This window comes from Podarcis erhardii, assembly GCF_964252035.2.
Source record: "Podarcis erhardii genome assembly, chromosome: 2".
NCBI lineage: Eukaryota > Metazoa > Chordata > Lepidosauria > Squamata > Lacertidae > Podarcis > Podarcis erhardii.
The window spans coordinates 80,035,235-80,053,782 of NC_138498.1; the positions used below are offsets into that span (position 1 = coordinate 80,035,235).

An 18,548-nucleotide genomic window follows, 5' to 3' on the forward strand; every position below is an offset into this window, starting at 1 on the left:
CTAATGCCACCAAGCCTATGCAGCTATTTAAAACATTCTTGGTTAGTCTTTCACTTTAATGATTATTTGCAATGCTTTTAATGGTGTTGTATAATAAATAATGTATAATAAGTATAATAAATAAACAATAATCCACATTTTTCTAACCTCTTCATTGCATTAGTGAAAGGTACTCTACTTTGGAGGGACATGAGGGGCGCTGTGGGTTAAACCACAGAGCCTAGGACTTGCCGATCAGAAGGTCGGCGGTTTGAATCCCCACGACGGGGTGAGCTCCTGTTGCTTGGTCCTTGCTCCTGCCAACCTAGCAGTTCGAAAGCACATCAAAGTTCAAGTAGATAAATAGGTACCGCTCCAGCGGGAAGGTAAACGGCGTTTCTGTGCACTGCTCTGGTTCGCCAGAAGGGCTTAGTCATGCTGGCCACATGACCCGGAAGCTGTACGCCGGCTCCCTCGGCAAATAAAGCGAGATGAGCACCGCAACCCCAGAGTCGGCCACGACTGGACCTAATGGTCAGGGGTCCCTTTACCTTTATCTTTACTCTATTTTGGACTATCTTCTAACATTAGCTTGTAGATAACATGGCTGCTCACTTCATGATCTGGGCCCAGATAGGAAGGAGCATCTATCTCCAATACTAAATTAGCAAGAGAGGTTGCTGACTGGTTTCTAGGCCCAGTTACAATTGCCGATTTGACTGATAATGTTCAATGTGGTTTAAGTCTAGTATTTCTCGGATGGTGACCATTGCCAAGGGCTGTTAAATGAATAAACGAGCTCATTTCAAAATTCATAAACCACTCTACATTAAGAGAATACCTGGATGGTGCACAGAAGTAGAATGTCAAATATAATACAGATGTCAAAATAATATTAACATATTAAAACCAGAAGAATTAAAAACTTTGGAAACAACAGAGGTATTTGGAAAGGCTTGGGATAAAAGCAAAATATTTAGCAAACAGTAAAAACATTAACAATAGATGCATGTTCTTTTAAGGTGCTAGGTGGTGTTCTAGCAGTGCAATGCTTGCCTATAGGGCTATACCCACAAAAACTATAATATGGATTATAAGATTTATCTCCTTGTGATGTTGCTGGGCACGAAGATGATGAGAACCCAGAAAATTGTTGGCAAATCTGACTAATGCAATCATCTGAGATGCTCAATGTACTCAGTGATTGGGTCTATGTGTGTTTGTTTTTGTCTTTCATGCAACACACTTTTTGCATACAAGCATTTACCTTTTGAGGATACATCTTGAGGGTTACTTTCTAATGTCTTTAAGGTCAGGATGAATATTCATAAGATAAGAGAAACCACTTCTATATAAATTAACACCAGGAAGTCACTTTTCTAGTGCCCCTCATCTGACCCCAAACCATTATTTGCATTTTGTGAAGAAGCTCAAGTAATCAATCCCACTTTCTATAATGAGTATCTCTTTGTCATCATATGGACCCCCCTCGGGACCCACTGCTTCCTCAGAGTTTTTACTCTTAAGATTTTAGAAAGAAAAATCTATGGTAAATGCCAAGTTCCATTAAAAACAACAACAGAACTGGTTGTTGGAAGTTCATGCAGAAATCCAGACTAGACTGTTCCTTTTAGCACAGTGAATAATTACATAGTGTGAAATACTGTGATTATTTAGATTGCGCATTTCCTTGAACACAAAACACCCCATTCAAAATATACAGGCAGCCACATAAAGAAGTCATAGCATGAGAGGAATAAGGAAGGAACCCTCTAAGTCACTGCAAGTAAACACTATTAACTTGCTTAATGGTGCCACTCCCCAAATACGTTTCACTAGAGCCTGCAGTATCAGAGCTTGGAAAAACATTCAGCACACCAAATACGAATTGTCCAAATATGAGCTGACCAGCTTGTTGTACAGTCTGTCCTTGTACTGAAACAGAGGATCCTTTAAACATATAGGATATACAAGTAAGGCTGAGAATACAACAGAAGGGCACATTTAGATCCAGCAATTCCTTTTGCTGTTTTTAGTTGTATCGTTCAAAGTTCACTCACAACATCTGTGACTCAAAAGAAGCAAAAGTAAATGCAGAAATATTCATAAAGACTTTTTTTTATAGCCCCTAACATTCAACTCTACGCAAAAGAATTTTGCAAAGTAGCAAACGCATTTTGGGATTACAATGTCGGTTGAAATCAAGCAGTTAGGAAAGATAAATATTCTTCATAAATCAGCACTTGCCATTATGAAAGACCTCTATAGTTGTCAGAAGACATCAGAAACATAGCTAAGGACAAACTGCTAACAGCCTAAGCCCATGGGGGCAGGCACACAAGTTTCAAAAGGTACCTGATTGTCCTGACTGAAATGCAGTATTTCCACATCAGATTCCACATTGCGCTGCCATCTCCCTTCATGACCTCCTCTGCAGTGTTGAAAAACACACACTTATTCTGAAGAATCCAGCGTAGTACATTTAGAAGGTGCAGAGCAAAAGTTAGCCAAGTTTCAGGAGACAGCTAGGCTCTGATTCATGAACTCAAAAACGATTCCTCCAAGCTCCACTGACTTGAACTGAGCAATTCACAGAGGGAAGCCAGCTTTCCCATCAGAGGTCTCAAATTACTGCTTTCTTTACAATCTACAAGAATTGTTTACATTATTCACTAACTAGGATCATTCAGGGCTGCTTGGAAAGTAACATGTCACTGTTTCGGATGATCAAGTTAAAAAAATTACAGTAAGAGAGCAGATAGCCTTTACTGCTTTTAAAAACTCTTGTCTGCAGGGATCCAAAACAGCATTTGCTAGGACAGTACGCTTACAAAATGCACTTAAATCATACAGTGTAGTCTGTATGAACAGCCAGGAGTTGGATTTTTAAAAACTTGTCTAGCGCCAAAAGAAGTAATGAGTCATTTTCCAATGCTGGGCATGAACACACACTGTAGGAATGAATATCTAAACCTCTTATTATATATAATGTATCAGTCAGCTAGGACACTCAGTTATACTTCAGTAGCTGAAATGTAAATGTTTCAGTGAAACAGTAATAAGCTGTATGAGGGTCACACCTTGTATGGAAGTTAGTTGATTTTATATTGCTACACAGCTAAAGATACTGATAATATACCACTAATAAATTTTCCATAGTTACTGTATGCAGGTTAAGCATTACTTTTTGCTCACCACACATCTGGAATAAAATGATATCCATCTTTTGATTTGCTGTGCTGATGGGAATAATTTAACCTTGATGGATCCTTTTGCTAAGGCCATCACCAGTGGACATAAATCCTTCTCCGTAAGCCATTGGACATAAATCTCCGTAAGCCATTGGACATAAATCCTTCTCCGTAAGCCATCCCTGCTCTGCATCTTTTTCCTAACAGGGCAACAGGCCACCAGTTATTAGTTTAGGGGCATGGAATTAATTTAATTCATATATCTGGGTTGGCATTGCAGCAATCTTCTTCCTGCGCAGCTCCTGATGCTGGAGCCAGGCTCAAGGAAAACTGGAATGCAGTGATAAAATAAGGGAAGAGGTGCTGAGTTGCAGGTGTAAACTCAGGTTATAAATGATTTAAAATGAACAAACTACATGTTATGTTAAATTTGTAATCTGTAGCTTTGTGTGTGTGTGTGTGTGTGTGTGTGTGTGTGTGTGTGTGTGTGCTTTATACTATAGTAAAATCCAGGACAATCCAAATCAGGACCACAGTGTAGAGGGTGGGTAGATGCTAAATCTTTTCCCTCCCACTACATTGCCCCCCCAAACCTCTACCCTTCCTAACTCACTAAGTGACAAAAGAGGGAAAGGACCCATTGGTGCCAGTGGAAGCCTCCCCCCCATCTTTTACTATATGGCATTGGGGCTGTCTCTGTTTCTCTTTCTCTCGATTTCAGCATTCTGCATGGATGGGAGGGGTTAAACTTCTTCATGTGCTCTTGATCTGCATTGGCCCTCCAATGTAAACACACACACACACACACACACACACACACACACACACAACCATATAGCGCTTCATACTAGGTCTTTAATGTAATATGTAGTTTGATCTTAAGAAAACCAAATGTAAAGCACAAGAAATTAACATGTTTATTTTGCTATGACTACAGTGGAAATTGGAATGGATGACTTTATAAACATAGCTAAAATGAACATAAAGTTTTTCAGCATGAGTGAAATCAAAGATGGGGAGTATCTCTTTTTGGAGTGGCTTTTGACTCATCATCAGCATACTTGGTTTAACTTACGAAAAATGGAAGTGACCAGTATCACAGTTTATTTGAGAGCACAGAATGTGCTATGGAAATTAGGAATCTGAATTTAGACATCTTTAGAATAGACCCATTGAAATCAATTGGGCATAGCTTCTCAAAAATGTTTGCACAGGATTTTCCTAAGACTGCCATCTTGAAATGGGTTTTAACAGATGAATGCATTTTCTAGTATGTAAACTTTAAATTGCAAACAAACAATCTGTCTTAGAATTAGCTTGAATGTGTGTGGGGTGTGTTTGTGTGTTAAGGCTGGGAAATCATTGTATAGGGTCCCAACTATATTAAGAATGTTATAAATACAAATTGTAATAAAAGTTTTCTTCACAATAAACAAGTTACCGTAATATAAAAAGTCTCCCTCAATCTATAGGGCTTTGTTTAGCAGATAAACAAAACAAGGAATAAAAGGATAAAAGCATCATTGTTCTGAAAGTGGCCTGCATTGGTCTTTTTGTTTCCCAGCGCTGCAGCATTCAAATACTTATCTTAGTCTCTTTCATTCATAAGAATCTCGCTAGGTCTTCTGCCTTGCTTTACTGGTAAACAGCACCATGAACTCAACATGAAGATAGAAGACTTGACAAGAACTACAAATTTCAGCTTTCCTGATGGAAGAAACAATGTTGTGCACTTCATTTCCACTAATGAGACTTTGTGTGTCTCCAGTCCTGGGTATCTTCTCCTTCTTTGGCAATCACTCGTAGCCGAGTAAGATTGTCTTCCACGAACACTTAAATAGCTGTCCAACTCCCCACCCGAAAATTCATGTCTCATCCAATACAGTTTCACTGAACATTGGCTTGTCATTTGTATGAGGAACCTGCTCACTTGATGGTATTAGAATGCCTCCTTTTACACAGAATCTTTGAATTCTCTTGACTGCCTTACCTCCACCACTATAATATAAAGTTATAGAGCTGTATCTAATGCTAGGCCTAGTAGGCCCATTGAAATGAACAGACATGACTTACATAGGTATAGTAATTTCAATGGGTCTACTTTGTTTCCCAGCATTCGTTGGGCTACAACCCACGTTCGGGTTTTGAAGTGTCTAATCTGCAAAAGTCTGGACTCCACACACCTTATGCTTACTTTTACCCCTGGGGTTCCATTTATGTAGGATGGTGAAAACTGAAGCAGACAATAAAGGACTCCAACAGCATCTATTCCAAACTGAATGAATGCTCAACAAAAATGGAGTGAAAGACAAAGTGTGGTTCCTTCCCCCTTTCCTAATATTAGAACTCGGGGTCATCCAATGAAATTGATTAGCAGTAATTTCAGAACAGAAAAAGAAAGTAATTTATTTGGTGTGACAGCAGCCCTTGTCTTAGGGAGCTTTAAAAGGGGATTAAGCCTATCAACTGCTATTAGGCATGAGAGCTAAAGGAACCTGCAGATGCAGAGGCGTTACCAGTTTCTGTGTGGGAGATGGAGGCAAAGGTGTGGCTGTTGGCTTCATGCATCTGGTGGCCATTGCTGAAAACAGGACACTTCAGTGGATGGACCCTGAGCCTGATCCAGGAGGACTTTTCTTACAGTCTATGGCCTCCACCTAAACAAGTGCCTTACATCTGAGGGACACTTACCCTAACAATCAAGAAAATCAACTACATTTTCAGCTTTATCTGCTTAACAATACACCATGTGCCCTAACACCTGAATATTGTAACTTCCTTGCTCATCTATAATGTCTGGCTCTTTAAATAGATTTGAGAAGGAGAGCACCCAATTTTCTTCTTTGCCCCACTAGCCATTAAAACTTTTTTATTTCCCTCAGTAAAATCTACTGTATTTTTCACTCCAGAAGACGCACCTGACCATAAGACGCACGTAGTTTTTAGAGAAGGAAAGGGGGAAAGCCCTGTTTTTTGGGGGGGATCAGCTCACAGTTGTGCAGCTTCTTTTGCAAAGACGAAAAGCCCCTTTTTTGAGGATCAGCTCAAAGCCGTTGAGCTTACTTTGCAAAGGGAAAAAATCCTGTTTTTATGGGATTCAACTCACAGTTCTGTAGCTTCTTTAGGAAAGGAAAGGGAGCCATTTCTACTGTTTCCAGACTGATAATCTAATCAGCCAGTCACATGTTGCTGGGGAAACAAACAGCCTCCATCTGCAGAACATTCAGCAATGGAGGTCTGGGCAAGGGGCTGGGGCCGGAAAGGGAGCCAGCAATCGACCACACATTCGCTCCATAAGACGCACAGACATTTCCCCTTACTTTTTAGGAGGAAAAAAGTGTGTCTTATGGAGCGAAAAATATGGTAATTAACTCTGCACCTCCGACCATATGCTGATGATGTATTTGAGACTAAGACTGTAGGAAGAGCATTGCTGGATTAGAGCAAAGGTCCATGTTGTCCAGCATTCTGTTCCCACAGTGGCCAAGCAGATGCCTAAGGGAAATACAAAGCAGAACACACTGACAATAGCCCTCTCCTGTTGTTTGCTCTCCAGCAGCTGGTATTCAAGTGGCACAGTGCCTCCAGTGCCCAATGGTAACAAGAGCCATCATAACCAGTAGCCTTGATTGTGAGCTCTCAGGAAACATCTGGGTGAAAACAGGATTCTGGACTTGATAAATCTTGGTCTGCATTAGCCATAATTTAATTTGTGGAACAATGGGGTAGACTTTTAATATGGTGCCCTGAGCTAGGACCAAATTTGGTGACCTCCCGCTCTTGCCTTCTGTTCTGTGCATGTTCTCAAGTATGCTACATCATAGTTTTGAGTTCCCTTGGCTCCGTGCCCTGTGGGGAGGAACTGTTCTCATTCCCAGAATACCTGCGCTGGGAGCAAAATCAAAATAATGATAGTGATGATGATGATGATGATGATGATGATCAGCTTATAGACTCTGATGATTAAGTATATAAATGCTGTTGAAATGAACAAAATCTCCACTCAAACAGTTTGTGAATTCCAGCAACAAGAAGTAAAAAAACAAACCCAGGTGCATATTACCAATACCTTTAGCAGCTTCCTGTATATAGCACTCCCTCCTGCACACTTAACCACATAGTTGAAGGGAGAATGTCTGATTTTACACTCACTGTTGCCCTTCGCTTTGGCTGCTTTTCTGATATATGGTACCTGTAAGCATCATACTAGAAAGTGACAGAAACTGCAACTTAGTACGTGCCCTTGGGGACCAGAAATGCGCTGTGCAAATCCACCTGAAAGGAAGGCATACACTGTGATAATATGAAGAAGAATTAGACACAGATCTCTTCACATACTAGTTTCCCAAGGCAAAATATATTACCAGGAAAGGTGCCATGAGAGTAAAACTTGATATTCTAAATTCCTAGAGAATCCACAATAAGTAGCAGTTCTTTCCAACTTCATACCACATGTGTTGTTAAGACTGCAAGCATATGAAGTGCCTTTTATCATAGGACAGACAGTGGTGTTTTTCCATTTACATAACCTGAGAGCTAAGCAAAGGGTCACAAATGCAAGGACTGCATGTACTAACTGCTTTGCATGGAAAGATGCTGAAAGCTTTTACATTATTTATGCATTTGCTCCGTGCGTGTCATTTGGAAGTTTGCTTTGGTTGGCTGTCTCCCATCATTTTATTATGAAGCAGACTCTCTGCAGAATGCACAGCACATGCTGTAAAAATTATATGGAATGAGAGTGTATGCTGGAGAGGAGGGAAAGGAGGATATACACACTCAGCTGCTTTGCAGTTGCAGCAAATTTCTCCAACACTAGCTTCTTTGGAGAGCTGTACTGCAGGCACTGTGACTCACAGGCCAGCTCTGGGTGAAGTCACTGTCAAATGAAAGCAAAGCATTTGTTCTTAGCAACAACTACAATCATGAACTCTACATACAAGTTCAGAACAGGTCTCTCTATTCATTCCTCCCCCCCTTTGATTTCCAGCTTACTGGTATTGTCTTCCTCATGATATGCAGGGTCTTCAAGGAGCAGGACTTATTTATGAGGCAATATAGATAGTGATCCAGCTGATATCCAATCCTAAGCATACTTACTTGGAAGCAAGTCCCATTAAACTCAGTGGGATTTACTTCCTGGTATATGTTACAGGCCACCCCAATCCCTGCCAAGCCGGGCACAGGCACGGAATTCCAGGTGTCTTGGCCTTCAGCCAGGGTCTGTGGTTCTTTGGAGAACTAAAGACATGACAGAGGTAGTTGTGGCTTTTAAAAATATGATTTATTCACAAATTTACACCTGAATCTAGATGGAGGGAGTCCAGATCCTACCACATGGTCATCTCAAGAGGGGCTTGCTCTCCACAGCAGTGGAGTCCAAGGCATCTCTCTCAACCTGCCTTCAGCCAGCCTGCCAAAATGGTTCTGGGCTTTTCTCAGCTATTCCAAGCCTCCTGCCAAAGGTCCCAAACTCTTCCTGTGACATCACGCCCAGTTACCTTGGCCACCTTCCAAATCCCCCGTCTCTGTTCTCACTTCAGAGCAGGAGGGAAGGACAGTTCTCTTGCACTGCCAATGGCCCTGTATTGTTTCTTAATGGTCCTAAGCTTGGACAGAGGTCCTTTTGAACAGGCTAGCCCAGGAATTCCTTTGCAGCTTATATTTCTCCCTTCATATACCAAATAGTCAAAATTGTAGTATTTAATGATTTCAAGGGTTTAGCCCCTTCTCCCAGCAACCTTTAACAGTATGCACAGGACTAGGCTACAAGATGAGGGACATGAGGGGCGCTGTGGGTTAAACCACAGAGCCTAGGACTTGCCGATCAGAAGGTCGGCGGTTCAAATCTCCGCGACGGGGTGAGCTTCCGTTGCTTGGTCCCTGCTCCTGCCATCCTGGCAGTTCGAAAGCACGTCAAAGTGCAAATAGAGAAATAGGTACCGCTCCGGCGGGAAGGTAAACGGCGTTTCTGTGTGCTGCTCTGGTTCGCCAGAAGCGGCTTAGTCATGCTGGCCACATGACCCGGAAGCTGTATGCTGGCTCCCTCAGCCAATAAAGCGACATGAGCGCCGCAACCCCCGAGTCGGTCACGACTGGACCTAATGGTCCCTTTACCTAGGCTGCAAGATAGGAGGAAACTGGCCTCTATCTCAAGGACTATAAATACACATAATAGCTCAAATTGCATTAACTCTTTTTCCTGCCTACTGTTCCCCCCTCCAAACAAATGTATAAGCAATTCTTCTTACTTCATTATTACATAATATGAATGATGTCCAACAGCTTTTATTTCTTCGAAGAAGCTATGTAAAAGCAACTTATTTTAATATTATTGTTGCCTTTTGTCTCCAAACTGATGAAACTGAAGTTCTAAGCACATGGTACAGTCCTCTCAGAAACAGAAGGGGGGGGAGGGCAGAGTAAGATTTAGAATAGGCAGGCATGCTTCAGTAATGCACAAATTAGCGGTTCAGAAGCAGATTCATTTCCCTGCATGTGCAAGTCCCCTTCTCAAAAGTAAAGTAATGTGAGGACAGGAAGGATTAGGCAATTTTGACCATAGAAGCTATCACTTATGAAACTACTGGTGTTCCAAAAAACCCTTATGATTGACAATGTAATATAACTGTATCCTATCACTATACTGAAAGTACAAACCATGTGCTCTAGTTAAAACTGATTAATCTCATAATGCTACTGCCTGCCACTGATACAACAAAACAGGGGCCTAAACAAAAGCGAAAACAGATGACCATAATGACACACATGATCTACAACATCTGTGCCTTCCTTTCAAATTGCATGTAAATTAAGGCTAATGACTCCCTTAGTGGCCTCTATTGTGCAAATACAGTGTAAACATGATGAAGGTAGACAGGAAAGTAATATAGGCCTTAAGGGTCTTGGACAAGAATATTGGGAGAGAAACAGCTCCTAAGTGTCTGAGTGGCCCAATTTGAATATGCATTAAGGCTAAAGCTGTGAACAAGCACCAGAGCAAGGGGAGGAGCTCAAGGGGGCAACGGGGAGGATGTGACCTAGCCTTATTTTCCCCGGCTTGTTAACTGACACTAAGCCAGAATTCTCCGGTTTGGATATAATGGAGAAATTTGGTTTGGATATAATGGAGAAATTTGGTTTAATATAAGTCAGGATCTTTACAGGAATCTGGCAAACAGGGAATCTGGCAAACAGGAATCTGGGAGGAGATAAGGGGCCAGGCAGAATAGCTCAGTCCCAATGCCTGTTCTGGGTTTCATAAAGCATAGTTTGTGAACCTTCAGACCATTGTCCACGTTTCGTCAGCATTCTGGTTAACATAATCAATTCAACACACAAAAATGCAATGAAGCACTCAGTTTAAGGATGGAATGCACACTGCGTGTTCCATGGAGAAGTTGTAGAGAACAATGAGAGTGGTCCCTGTTCCAGCCATTGTCTGTAGAATGCTAAGTGCCTAGACAGTTGTCTATGATGTTATAAGTCTCCACACACCAGTACCATATTCCTGGCATATTTGTTGGGTGGGGTGTGGACTTTAACACAATGACACAATTCCCCATAGCAACTACTTCTATGTTACAATTGGATTGTTGCCATGTAGAGGTCCTTTTCAGCAACATCCCTGTGAGAATGATTTTCTCCAGATATTACTTCTGACCAAGTGTGAAGGATTGCAGCAACTGACCTTCGAAGAATGTTAGTGATTCAGTGTTTACCATTGCTGGGAACAGATTTTTTTTATCACCTTTTACTTTTTATATAGTGTTAATAGCAACATTTCTCACTTGCTGCATTATAGAAACAGAACACTTGACTTAGTCATTCTTTGCATAACCTGCAGTAATGTCATATGATTGTAAAACAGATTGTCACAGATTAAATGGACACTTGAACCTTTGAAAGCATGGGGGAAATGAAGAGGCTACATCTGAATTACAGCACAGATTTGGCCTATACATACTGAAATATCCATGGACTTGACAGAAAAACTCTCTTGTGGCCATGAACAGGATCTGAGTTGCCCTACAACAAAGAACTCCAGCCACTAGAGATAACATGCATTGCATTTTTTAACATGTATTTACAATATACACAGTACATGAGCTGTTGTCCTGGGTTGACAAGACAGACATTCCTGATTCCTGCATATTAATTATTATGGTTCTTATTATTTAAATTTGTATACTGTCCTTCACCCACAGATTTCAGGGTGGTCCCCAACATAAAAACACAAGAGAAAAAAAACAACACAAAATACAGGCAGGGAGCAAGTCCCCCAGACTCACAGCTGAGGTGGTCTCACGTTTTTCATTCCTCAGAAACGACAAGGCCTAGGGGGTCACCCAAGGCCATTTTGTACCTTCCAATAATTTCTTTATGTATGTTATTCTGAAAATAAACTAGATTTTACTGCAGCAGTAGCAATAGCATTGCGCCTATAAAAGACAGTGCTACAGTTTTTGACTTGAAAGTATGTAAAACAGTTTGATTCAAGAAACAGATTAAATGTTTATGCAATATTTCAGTGCATCATTGCCAGTTATATCCTTTTCAACCTCAGGTGTCTCACATTGTTGAAGGAGTGGGTGCATGATACTGGATGCAGAATGTCTTGACTGTCTTGTGTTATTTTTAATAGCTTGGAAGCCAGTGATAACATTTTTCTTTTAGCTGCATTTGCAAAATCCTTTCTCCCTTTATGTAGCTTTAGCATGAAAGAATGATAAAAATCTGAATAGCACGGTCTAACGTCTACACACAGAACACCTGCTGAACAAAGTATTAATCAAATCCAGATTTTTATTTCAGGTCTTGTAAAACTGTAAAACACGCTCATTCTTGCACATCCACCCACACCTTCACACTTTCTCCACATGCCCACACTTTTCTTGTTGGCCTTCTGGCATTTTCCCAAGAACATTAAGAACAAGACATAAACCTCTAATGAAGAAGAACTAGAAACTGGGTAGTATATTTTTACATTCATCATGCATTATGTGCAATCCTGTTTTCACACACCTTTTTGTCACTTTTAAGGCAGCAAAAAATGTTTTCTTTAAATATCTTCTGAATGTCCTGTGTGACCCATTTAAAATAGTCACAGCTTTGAATGCCTTTATTTATTTATTTATTTATTTATGCATGTATACTCTTGTATGTAAACCCAGACTTTTTCAGTTGCAGGGTAAACTCTAAATATAGATAGATGGATAAGCAGGTATTTGTAAGGGAATATATTTGAATTTATTCCAATTAATATGAAATAGTACTAATTAGGCATGTGTTAGCAGGGTTGAAAAATGTGTTCTATAGTTAAATTGTATTACACTACAGAGTTGAAGGAAAACACTCAACATTTTAAGAACAAATATATCTAACTGCAACAGTAAATATAAGAATGAACTGTCCATCCTTTAAGAGTGAAGTTCAATCTTCTGCACCATGATTTTGCTAAGTTTTGAAACTTAACTTTAAAAAGGAGTTTACACGCTTCTCCCACGATGTTGGAAAGCAAAGGGTCCCAACTATGTTTGTTTACTTAGATATCATGTTTTAAAAGGGCATATTTCATTGAAAACGACTGGAAGAGTTTCCCTTTCACCCCTGCAATCTTCATACAATAGATAGACCTGCAATTATCATTCACAAAAAAACACCTTCTGTGTTTAAAATGGACTTTATGATTTTATGGGGGGTGGGGGTGGAATACCACAGCCTTCATGTTTTGCTGTGAATACTGAACTACTTATACATGTTTTCTTCACTAATAAGCTATTCTGAATACTGAGACCTCTGAAGATTAGATAAAAACATCAGGATAAGTGCACCACACATGTCAAATTAAATTGCTTATGTTGTTATTCCATTACTTTGGCAAGAACAATGCACCCGGCACCCAGTCCCATTACTTCTGACCATCGGTCACCATCTATCATTTCAGTTTTCTGTCAGAACTGCTACGGTGTGCAATTGATTTCATACCATACGAAACAAACTGTTCTATTAAAACTTTTTTCCTTGTAGGAACATTAATCTACATTACATAAAAATCCAAGACATTCCAAAACAATACCCAAGCACCAATTCCGTAATGTAAAACCTTAGCATTAACAGCTGTTCTTCTTGTGTGTGAGAGAAAATCAAGAGTGAATTAAAATAAACATTGGCTGTTTTAGCTTATTTGTTTCAAATTAAATGGTATCCACAGCACAGCACCATCCAGGCAGAGAAGAAGTAGCAATGGATACTATAGTTAAAAGGAACAAGCAGATTTACACCCTTTTTAATAAGTCTGCATTAATTTCCCCACCACACCCCTTTCCCCACCATGCAAATGTGCCTTACAGCAAGTGAATGCAGCAGCCTGCAGCCATTTACTACTGAAAAGCATTTTAGATTTCATATTTCCTTACCTTTTATAGAAGCCATGAAGAGGCTGGAGACATAGAAACTGCCAGTAATCCAAGCAGAAGGCCTTTAACTTCAGCATTTTAAAACAGTTCAACTGCAGCAAGTGGAATCTTTTTCGCTTTTTATTTTTTTAAAAAACCACACACAATGTCCTACTTTTTGCAGGAGAAAAAAGAGAGAGACCAAACGGTATTGCATACAATACCCCTCCCCTTTTCTAGGCAGACAGCCGTGTATTTTCTAGTTGCCACCAATATATGCAAGCTCTTTATCCACATGGCACCGCACCTGCATAGCTACAGTGCATGAACTACTTTAATACAAAGAGACAGTAGCACAAAGGCTACAAATTCATTTACTTTGTTAGTTGCTCCTCATTTCAGCTAATCTTCCCTGAGTTCACCCACATAGCCAGTAGTTGCTATTACACACAAACAAAAGGAGGAAAAAATAACAACAGTGCTACTTCCAGCCATTCCAAAAGCTCTTTGATAATAAATCATTAGCATATATTCCGGTCAGGATTCTTGGGGGCCGCTCAGAAAGCACCCCTAGAGCTCACAAATTCCTAGGGAACAGACAAGCAAATATCACACTCTGCTGAGTAGAAACGTCCTGTGATCCCCAGAAGATTTGAGACAGCATCATATGGAAACTCCTCAGTTCTGTAACTACGCTGGATACAACTTTTTTTTTTAATATATAAAAAAGCCGGCTCCTCTGGTGTGAATCACATCTGCTTCATTGTCTGCCAAGCCACCTATGAAAAATGTTGGTTTCCTTATGACTGGGAGTGGAAGGGAGGTGGGAAGTGACAAGCCTAAGTGCAGACCCCTCCCCACTGGCAAAATAAATTATGCTTATCTTAATCCCAACACACTTTGCCAGTTAAGGTCTCTGTGAAGAAAAAAAACTAATCATCTGAACCACATGGTGCACAGTGGGGCACGCTCCCAGCTATAAAAGCCAGCAAGATAACGCACCCCCCCACCAAAGATAGGTTGATTCCAGTTGCTATGGTAACAGGAACACATTGATAAAATCTAAAATGGAAGCACGATGACAGCTTTCCATTGGCTCACACGGATCTAATGTGTCTGTAACAAGCAATGCTCAGGCACTATTAGAGCAATCTCATCAGCAGAGGATGAATTTGGGACTTGGCTAATTAACAGCAGTGTGAAACAGCAGCTAGTCCTCATTTAGTTACAGTGGAAAGGCAGGCCATTTTTATTCTAATGGGAGCACATAAGCAATTAGCAAGGATATGCTTTGAGAAAAGGAGTTTTAAAATTAGAAGCATTTTCTATTTAAATCCTTTGGGTGAAATAGGAATGATAAAAGCAGCTTTCATTTATCACCCTCTGAAACCTCAATCCATTTAGGTCTCTTATCTTTTAAAGAGAGGCACTATAGGATTCAATTCTGCATTTTATGTTATTTTTTAAAATGTTGTGATTTCCTCTGTAAACATTCTTACTAGCTATAATGAAGTATTCAAAAAATTAACGACAAGCACATATTAAAAGAACACGTTTGTGGAAACTGAATTACTCTTAGAAAATATGTTAATCTGCCTTCTGACCGCTCATCTTATGTTAATGTAATTTCTTGAAAAGCATCAAGCAAAACAAGATTTTAAAAGGAAGATTTATGTAGAAATATTTTGATTTTTAAAATGGTAGCCTTTTCTAACAACACTGAGGTAACCTCCCTGTCTGCATATGGATAGAACAAGGAAAACGACGAGGTGGTAAATGCAAGTAATGACTGATATGGTGGTATGCTGAAGACCTAGATAGAGGCAGAATGGGGTGTTTGCTAGGGTTGCCATGTGTCTGGAATTTCCTGGACATACTCGGAAGCAGTGTCCAGGCAAAAATCGGCAAAAATGTCTGGGAAAATCTGAACGTATGGCAACCCATATTGGCAGTGTCGTTTTGGCCGATTTCCCTTAAAAAGAGCTCATTGTAACCCCTGTGTAAATGGGGAGGTGTCTGTATAACTTTTACTGTTGTTCCCCGTAAATATTTTTTTTCCAATCAAGTGGCTTATTTTATGAAATAAAATAAATTAAATGCATTACCCGAGCAAAAATAATTGCTAACATTGCAAGAAGGTAGAACAATATAAGTCTATTTCCACTGTGCTTGTTTCCAGTGAGGTGAATTCCCCCCCCCCTTTAATGTGTATCATTAGTATAATGCTTGTTTTAGTCAAGTGTACATTTTAGGTGTGTGGGGGGAGAGCTTTATGAGACAGCAGTTACACCTGAGCCTACATCTCAAGCATCTTATCTCCCCTTTGGAGGTAGTAAAGTGGTATCTACATCTGGATTCTGACATAGACTAGATACTCCCAATGTATCCCAGGCTTTAGATATGCCCCATATAGCACTATTCTTTCAGAATCCAGTGAAGGGGATTATCCAGAGCACATTTGCAAGAAATTTATCAAAAATCACCTCATGTAGTTAATATATTGCATGTTCATCCATTCATTTGGCTTGTAAAGTATTCACGGAAATGTTGTGCATGAATACTGAAGTGGTTGCTATGAAAGATGACACTGGGAATGGGCTGGGCAATGTAAAAGAACCATTCTAGAGGTGAAAAGGCTTATCACTTCAGAGTAAATGTTAACGCATTATAACCCACAGTAGAAATCTCATTGGCGTTGACACTTCAGCCTTTGGGACTGGAGCTGTGATTTCTCATGTAGTATCTGGTGGGTGAGAATGGGCCGTAGCCTTGTTTTGCTTCCAGAAATTTAAGCCCTACGGAGATCAACTATGCTCCATTAGATCAGAAAGCTTTAAGCCCTCTTTGGGGAGTTAGGAAGCTTGGCCATTCCCCGCTTCCCTGCATGATAGGAAACCAACACTAATAATATTAACTTTTGCTGCCCATTTTGCTTTTAGTAGGATGAATTCTAGAGACAGCTACTGCCCACATCCAAAGATGGGCATTGTTCTTAGCAGCTTATAATTATGACACTAAATATGTCTGTTTCTGAAACAGATGGCCTCTCACAACTTTCATCTCAAAAGGTAGGCAGTAGTACACAACTGAGAAATCAACTAACAACAAGACATTCATAGCACACATTCAGATCTACTCGAGCACACCAGTAGTTCTGAAGCAAATGTGTCACATTAGCAACTACAATTGTGCAACTACTTTAATGTATGGAATAAGTGGCAGGAGTCAGGAGTAGGTTACCCCAGTGCTCTTTGAGCATGGCAGGAGACTGTGGTGAAACCAGGCCTGTAAGCTATTCAAAATTCAGACTTTAGGCTGCAGAACGGGGCACGTGAGTTTCTCCACTATCACCTAAAGCAAATAGTTGTCCAAATTCTTTATGCAAACCACCCCCCTCATCTAACACACACACACACACACACACACACACACACACACACGGGCAGTTGTTAGCAGTACCTAAATGAAACAGATTTATTACGAAAGGATTTCTTGTAAATCCACTTTACTCTTCCATTATTTGGCTATGGGTTCTATTCTATCTTTGTATTATCTACACACAACTGCACATGCATACACACAATCTGAAGCAAATATGCTCAAATTAAATTATTCATCAGGAGAAACAAGGAAGGGAGAAAGTTAATCACTGCAGAAACAGCAGGGCACTATCAAAAGCATTTTGTGGTAGAAAGTTCAGACCTTTTCTGAGACCTCTTCCTGCTCTTCGATGAAGAAAAAATAAGTTTGTCACTCTCTGCATTCAAAATGTAGGTGCTTAGTGGTTTAAAAAAAATACTCACCCAGACACTTTGACAGCTTCTAATACTGAGTATACTGTACTGTGCTTAAAGCAAATGCTAATGGGGACTTTTGTGAATGAAAGGCGCAACAATCTCAACACCCATGCTCTCCATCTTTCCTCTCTTTCCCTTGGAAAACAAACAAGTAAAAATGCATTAAGTTTCATCTCACGCTCAGCCTGAATATAAAGCCGGTTCTTTGAAAGGGCATTTTTCTGCTCCTTTCTTTGTCTTCAGATTCACAGGCTTAAACAGCATAGTAACTTTTGGACGTAGTGCAGCTTCCGCATTGTGATGTTCAGTGAGCTGCGTTCAGCTGTTGTATATTCATTTATGGAGCTCAGTGGACGGCAGCAAACGAAAAGAGAGTACTCTAAGAGGCCATTAAGAAGAAGCAATGGTGAATAAGCTGAAAAAATATAGTACACCTCCTCTTGAAGAATGGTTGCCTTAGCAATCAGTGATGCAGAAGCAAGCCTTTAGTTAAAAAGGCATCGGTGAGAGAATATGAACTAACTGCAGCATAAGTTCAGATTCTGGCCTACATTGCAATGAAATGCTCTTGAAAAATAATAATGAAGACAGGTGAAATATATATATTATTGCCCCAAGGGTACAATGATTTTGTACAATTTGCTTAGAGGTGTCTCGGTGAATTGCCATAGAACCTTTCAAGAAACCACAACCATTGTTACTCTTGTAGCATGATGTATAATCATTCTAACTAGTTGAAGTTAAAAAGGGGAAAGTTAAAGACAGAAGCAGTAATTGGAAAGCAGGATAATCATCTGTGTTTGAGCTGCTAGCTGTATCAAATTCTCTAGGACACTACATATGTCTTACAAAACCCAAGACTATCAGGATGAACATCTCAAGGCTTCTAAAATAAAATAAAAGCATAAAGTTTACATTAGCAGGGATGTGGGAAACCAACTTTGGTCTTCCATGGCATGTCCACTGACCACTCCAAGCATAATCCTATGCATTTCTACTCAGAAATAAGTTCAGTCGGACTTTTTCCCAGGTATGTTTGTATAGAACTATGGACTAAAAACCTTTAAGCCTTGCCCATCCTGAAATTCTGTGTACATCACTACACAGTGACTTGCACGACTGTATAAGGATAAGGTAGCCCTGCTGGTGTGGATGTGTCCCATCTACCCACTTATGAAAAGCTC

At 40.1% G+C, this 18,548-nt stretch overlaps 1 protein-coding gene across 12 annotated transcripts in view; it reads right to left on the reverse strand.

The window, feature by feature from the left end:
* IQSEC1 (IQ motif and Sec7 domain ArfGEF 1) overlaps positions 1–18,548 on the reverse strand; it is a 304,523-nt gene that overhangs the window by 141,214 nt on the left and 144,761 nt on the right. Inside the window, exon 1 of one of the 12 annotated variants that reach the window (XM_081848830.1) lies at positions 13,589–13,714. The exons of 10 other annotated variants lie outside the window; for them this stretch is intronic. In XM_081848830.1, the coding sequence (XP_081704956.1) occupies positions 13,589–13,665 (77 nt within the window). In that variant the 5' untranslated portion in view covers positions 13,666–13,714. Of the gene's footprint in view, positions 1–2,334; positions 2,514–13,588; positions 13,715–18,548 lie in introns of those variants that run through there. One more of the 12 variants, XM_081848832.1, reaches the window with a different exon arrangement.